The sequence below is a fragment of the Anomaloglossus baeobatrachus genome, chromosome 7 (genome assembly GCF_048569485.1).
Source record: "Anomaloglossus baeobatrachus isolate aAnoBae1 chromosome 7, aAnoBae1.hap1, whole genome shotgun sequence".
NCBI lineage: Eukaryota > Metazoa > Chordata > Amphibia > Anura > Aromobatidae > Anomaloglossus > Anomaloglossus baeobatrachus.
This window is the reverse complement of record NC_134359.1, coordinates 21,598,993-21,605,754: the sequence shown is the minus strand read 5'-3', so window position 1 is coordinate 21,605,754 and position 6,762 is coordinate 21,598,993. Positions and strand designations below refer to the sequence as shown.

General features: G+C 45.8%; 1 protein-coding gene across 1 annotated transcript in view; it reads right to left on the bottom strand.

The window, feature by feature from the left end:
• MGAT5 (alpha-1,6-mannosylglycoprotein 6-beta-N-acetylglucosaminyltransferase) overlaps positions 1–6,322 on the bottom strand; it is a 60,756-nt gene extending 54,434 nt beyond the window's left edge. The window contains exon 1 of the mRNA XM_075319677.1: positions 6,118–6,322. Within this exon, the coding sequence (XP_075175792.1) occupies positions 6,118–6,322 (205 nt within the window). The remainder of the gene's footprint in view (positions 1–6,117) is intronic.
• Positions 6,323–6,762: the final 440 nt, after the last annotated feature.

Genomic DNA, 6,762 nt, shown 5'->3' with positions numbered 1-6,762 from the left:
AGCAATCTTCTAGAACGCTCTACCCCATGAAGATAGGACGAATCACAACTTAGGCCAGTTTCACACATCCTTTTTGCATTTTTGGCGGATCTGGCGCGCTCCCGTACAGTGAATACAGTACAATGACAGCGCTGTACCTTCCGGGTCACATGCGCCGGTCACATGACAGCATGTGACCGGCGCTTGTTGCGCTGTCATTGTACTGTATTCACTGTACGGGAGCGTGCCGGATCCGCCAAACCGGCAAAAAGAAGGATGTGTGAAACTGGCCTTACTCAGACTCCACCGCACCTGAAAGCATCTCAAAGATTGGCTGACTGGTTAAGGCAGCCTTTATCTACCCCCCATTTCTCTGAGATGACTGGATTGTCATTGGAAATGAGCAGTGCACCTTTAGGCTATGTGCCCATGTAGCGTATTTTCATGCAGTTACGCTGCGATCTGCACCGCAGCGTAACTGCATGCGTCCTGCGTCCCCAGCACAATCTATGAAGATTGTGCCTAATCCATGCCCATGTGGCGCATTAGAAAACAGCGCTTCGGCTTCTGCCGAAGCGCTGCGTTCTAAAAAGCAACATGTCACTTCTTTCATGCGCTCTACATGCAGCCCCCGCTCTGTCTATGGGAGAGGCTGCATCCAGCGCACATGAAATCGGCTTTTCATTACGGACTGTTTCTGCAGCGATTTGAAAAGCACATGTGCTGTTCAAATCGCTGCAGAAATTTCTGCAGGGAGAGAACGCAACGTGGGCACATAGACTTACCTTGAAGCCCTCCACACTGGCCCCCCCCCCCCCCACACCCCATTGTAGACTAAGCTCTCACGAGCAGGGTTGTCTTTTTTGCTCTAATTATTCTATTTTCTATAACTGTTACTTGTTTGTATTTGAACCTCTGAATTGTAAAGTGCTGCAGAATATGTTGGTGCTATAGAAATAAAGATTATTATCGTCTGTTGTATACATTGCAAGTCTCCGTCTCCTATGAAGTTGTTCAGCCGACGCCCGACTGTCATGGCATCACATCGGTAGCCTGCCAGGATATCGCAACGGTGAACGGGCGATAGCAGGCCTGAATGGACAACTGAAATGCCACCATCAGTGATTGACTGCGGTATTTAAGCGGTTAAATAAGGGCGATCTACAATCATTGACATTGGAGACAGGCGACTTATATAATAACTGACACTTGCCCTCCAGGACATCATGAACACTGGGTTGGGTGCAAATTTTCTTTTTAATGCAGCTTATATTTTAATATTACATACTTTTATAATATACGCTACAAATCATATCAAACCCCCATGAACAGCAGCAAGAATAGAGGGGGTGTATTGCTTTAAGAGATATATATCTACACACACACATACACATACACATACACATACACATACACATACACACACACATACACACATACACACACATACACACACACATACACACATACACACACACATACACACACACATATACACACACATATACACACACATATACACACACATATACACACACATATACACACACATATACACACACATATACACACACATATACACACACATATACACACACATATACACACACATATACACACACATATACACACACATATACACACACATATACACACACATATACACACACATATACACACACATATACACACACATATACACACACATATACACACATATACACACACATATACACACACATATACACACACATATACACACACATATACACACACATATACACACACATATACACACACATATACACACACACATACACACACACACAAATAAAACAAAAAAGCAGAACAGGGGAACTTTACAGATTGTTATCTCGGTCAGATACATGGATGTCAAATGCCGGTTGCACAACTTTGGTAACATTGCGCCATCGGTGCACGAGACACAGTTTGCAATTACTTTCAGCAGCAGCCAATACATTCCCATAAGACAGGTTCTATATAAAGGGGTCCCCTCACCCCCTCTCGGGGGAAATACTTGCAATCACTGTGCAGTTATTCTTTCTGAAAATAAATTTTTCATGTAACCATGAGTCCCTATATAGTCAGCACTGAAAGCCCCAAGCAGCCGCCCGCAGTCAACCAAGAGCTAAAAAGAAAGTGTGAAGGTGGGGGGGGAGATATAGAGATATGCCCCTTGATAACATTCAGGACAAGAGAAAAGCTGGAGAAAATGCTAAAGGGAATGAATATATATTCCCCCCCCCCCGCCTCCCGATATATGCCCCCCCCATCTCTATATTCAAATCTGCTTGCAAGGAATTAGAAAAAAAAAAAAAAAAAAAAATTGTCATGTCAATTACTCATACACAAAAAAAAAGTGCAAGAGAATTGACAAATAAGGTTTTATTGCCTTCAGGTTTAGATGAGTTTTTGCAGCAGAAAGGTGGCAAGAAAAAAACCCTATTGCAACAACTCGTGTTCTAATTAAAAACGCATAAAAAAAAAAATAAAATAAAAAACACCAAAATCCAAGTTCTTAAAATAAATTGAATTAGAGAACTAACTTGTCGGCCCAGATGACTCAAAAACAGTTGACCCTTTTTCTCGGCAGAGGGCCTATTTTCGCTTCCTTTGCGGGTTCTGAACGATTACAAATAAGCGGTGGGATCGCTGAGTCACCGGACCAAAATCATGGGACATCATTGGGCAATAACTTATCTACCAGAACAGTTCAAAGAAAGATGCAAAGTGCAGAGAGACCCGGGCAAAAGCCCCAAAATCACCAGAGGAACCTGCAGGAACTAGTCCAGGTCCAAAGTTACAAGAGGGGTCCCGTTCCTCCGCAGCGCTCGGGCCGGGGAAAGTGGACATAATATACTGCAGCTTATCAAAAAACATCAAGATGGAAAAGAATTATCAGCCCAAATACCGTAACCAGGAGGGAACGGTGATCCGATATCCAGACGTCCGGGACAGTAGAAAGGTAACTGCAGCTCCAACACAAAGGAAGGCGGCATATAAACCCTGCGTGACGTCATGAGGGTCATTGTCAAGATGGTTCACACGCATTGTAGCATCAAGCTTAGAAATGCAAGTACCAGATCTGTAAATTGACCCCTGGCTACTTTCATCAGGATAAACAAGTTTGCTTTCATTGTCGTCTTCTGAAAAAGTCTAAAAATGTAACAGTGTAAAACAAACCAAAAATAGGTTTCCTGCAACTAGAAATGTCACGTGTGTGCAAAATACAATAGATATGAAAAACAGGTGGACAAGAGCGGAGGGCGGGCCAGACGGCGGCGGAGAGCGGGCCAGACGGCGGCGGAGGGCGGGCCAGACGGCGGCGGAGGGCGGGCCAGACGGCGGCGGAGGGCGGGCCAGACGGCGGCGGAGGGCGGGCCAGACGGCGGCGGAGGGCGGGCCAGACGGCGGCGGAGGGCGGGCCAGACGGCTGCACAGAGACCAATAGCACCTCCCCAATCCACTGGAACCAGAAGCGATGATATTTCAACCACCATCATTACATCCGTACCAGAAATTATTATTGTAGTGGCAAATATTGCTGTAGTGGAAGAGCCCCCCAATAAAACTCTCTCCTTAATACCACAAAATGCTACTAAAATCTGCCCATTTATTCCCAGTAATCATTTTTTATATAGGAGCGCTGTGAAACTGGGTCCTCAGGGGTGGGGCTAGAAGCAATACTTTATAATAGAAAGACCCTAACACCCTGTATTTGCCATTGTTTTCCTACATTTCTTTTACACATTATATATAAGGCTATGTTCACACAGGGAATCTTATGCTGCATTGTTGAGGTCACAAAGATGCACCTGAATGCATGCATTTCCTTCCCCTAGCAGGGTCTAGGAGATTTCTATGTTGCTGTCCACACGGGGCATCTTTTTTTGCTGCGTCTTGGCTGTGTTTTTGAAGATGCAGCATGGCAATTCTTTCTGCGTTTTTCCAGCATTTCTGAGCCTTAGGCTATGTGCCCACGGGACTCTGTATCTGCGGATTTTTCTGCATCAAAATCCGCAGCTTTCCCCCGGAATCCGCACCTTTTCATAGGTGCGGATTTAGTGCGGATTTGATGCGGATTTTTTTGCGGATTTTGCGATTTTTTTTTTTAATTCAATTGAATAGGCAAAATCCGCACGAAAATCCGCAACAATAATTGACATGCTGCAGATTTTTCCGCACGAAAATCCACACTATTTCCGCTGTGGAAAAATCCGCAGCGTGGGCACAGCATTTCCCAAATGCCATAGAAATGGCTGGGGAGTAGCTGTGCTGCAGATTTTTGGAAAATCCGCGGCAAAATCCCCGCATTTTCCGCAGCGTGGGCACATAGCCTTACAGTCAATGGATTTGACTTAAAAAAATAAATTGGGCAAAATGCAGTAAAAAACACGGCAAAAACGCATGCGTTTGAGTTTTTGCCGCGGGTGCGGTTGTTGTGGCCAAAAACGCTGCATCCTTGTGGTTAGCAAAGATGGACTTAGTGAACATACCCTTAAGGTTTTTTTTTCCCCTTTACCGTGGAAAATACAGCATACAAAAAATTAACGAGGGATCAGTAAAAATCATTGGCATCAATCGAAAAATAGAATTAAAAAGGATTCCGAAATTTGCACAGTAGGTCAGTTCCCCTGCCGAAAAAAAACCGCAGCCGGCGGATGAGAGGTGTCGTAATCCGCTGCGGATTTTCTGCTTACAAATCCACAGCATTTCCATGAGGATTTTTTGCAACGATAAGGAAGGTTTCCAATTTAACAGTCTTCTGTCCACACATGGAGGATATGATGGGATTTTTTTTTTGGGGGGGGGGGGTGATCCTGGGAAATCCACAGTGGATTGCAGGATCAGCATTGTCTTTCGTTGCAGATTTGCAGGTGAAAATTTCTGCTGCCGAAACTCCACGGGGGGGGGGGGCGATAAAAAAAAAATACCATATTTGTCTTTTTATAAGACTCGCCCCAAGTTTAGAGGCGACAAATAGGAAAAAATGTTAATGTTAAAATGAGTGTCCGTCTTATAATCCTAGTGCATCTTCTAATAGGTCACCAGGGGGGAGCGGCTCAGGAAGGTCCCAGGAGGCTGGGCAATTCTGCAGGCTCAGAGGAGGGATTGTTGCAGCTCAGGAGGGTCGGGTGACACTGCAGGCTCAGGGGTGTAGTGGTGGCAAAAGCCATTGATCTGCCAGCGGACAGGGGCAGGGGGGGTGGGTGGTGTCACAAGGGCAGGGGAGGGTGGGTGGGTCACAGGGGCAGGGGGGGGTCACAGGGGCAGGGTGCCATTGATCTGACTGCAGGCTCCATTGAACCGCCGCAGTTGAGGTGGACTTTAACAAAATAGTCACTAAATCGGAGAGTGCGCAGGAAGGGCTCTGGCCATTTTCGTGAAGTCCAAGGCGTCAACCGCGGGAGGTTCAATGGAACCCGCAGTCAGATCAATGGCACCCACAACTGAGACACCCAGTCTTGTGACCCTCCTGAGTTGCTCCACTGCAGTGTCAGCTGCACAGCCCGCCGGCAGATCAATGGTGCCTGCCGCGATACCTCCTGAGCCCGTCCTGTGACCCTGCCTCCTATGACCCTGCGCCACGACCGCCGCCCCGGTAACCCATATCCAGATTGTAAAATGCACCCCCATTCTTCCCCCAAAACTGGGGGTAAAAAAAGCGTCTTACAATCCGGAAAATACAGTACATGATATCCAAGGAAGTAAATACATTTGCCGTAAAGGTGCAGATTTGCAATGTCTGCAGCAGAAATGTCCACGCCCAAGATGCTGCGACTGGAAAACGCAGAAAACATTTTGGGAGAATAAATCCAATGCAAAAAAAAAGTGGATTTTCCGGACAGTTAAGTCTTTGCTTAGTTTGTTGCAAAGCAGCGGCAGCAAAATGTGCAAATGTTGCATGAGGATTTTACTGCAGCTGCCAGCGCATTCAACATGGCGATATGCTGCGGATTATTCCGCCCCACATGGACGCATTGGCTGCCGTGTAAAATGGCACCTGAAAGGGTTAAACCGGAAGCCACAAGAGACTCTCTACTAGAAAAAGAGCGGAGGATGTAAGTAAAAAGGAGCTCGGCACAAAAGGCTGTGCGCGTTTTCTCCGTCTCTCACCTGGAGGGTGACAGCAGCGCTCGCTTCCCGCTATGCCCTCAGCAGCGCTTTCTCCCGATAGGACGAGTCTTGTAATGCTCAGAGTCGCGCCGTGTATCGCCTTTGGCTTTCTACGTGAATTTAATTCCTCACGGAGAGAACTTTCGAGTGTCAAAATCCAGAGAGATTTACAACCTGCAGTGTATGACTCGAGCGATGGCGACATATTTCCTAATAGTAGGCGGCTTCCTCCTTCTGCCAATAATGTAATAAAGGATGTGACAAATTACAACCGGCTAAAGAAAGAAACTGTGTCCTTTTAAGTTAGCGCAGCGTTCATCAGGACTCGATGAGCACGCTCAGATGCAAATCCATGCAAAATGGAAAGTCCCTGCAGGACGGCACAAGTCCCTGCGGGCTGTAATCCATGAGCCGCCATAGAGTCCGTAAACTCGCCTAGAAGGAGTATACAGCTGCACCGAGACAAGCGATGGAATGAGAACGCGCAGTACATTCTATTTTTTTTTTGCATTTGAACAGTTCTAGAAAATCTAAAAATGTATCCAAAAGTATCAAAAACTTACAACTATAAAAAACAAAGTAGAGAATAAGCAAATAAAAAAAAAAAAGTCCAACAATAAGCTATTAAAAAAAATAAATAAAAAA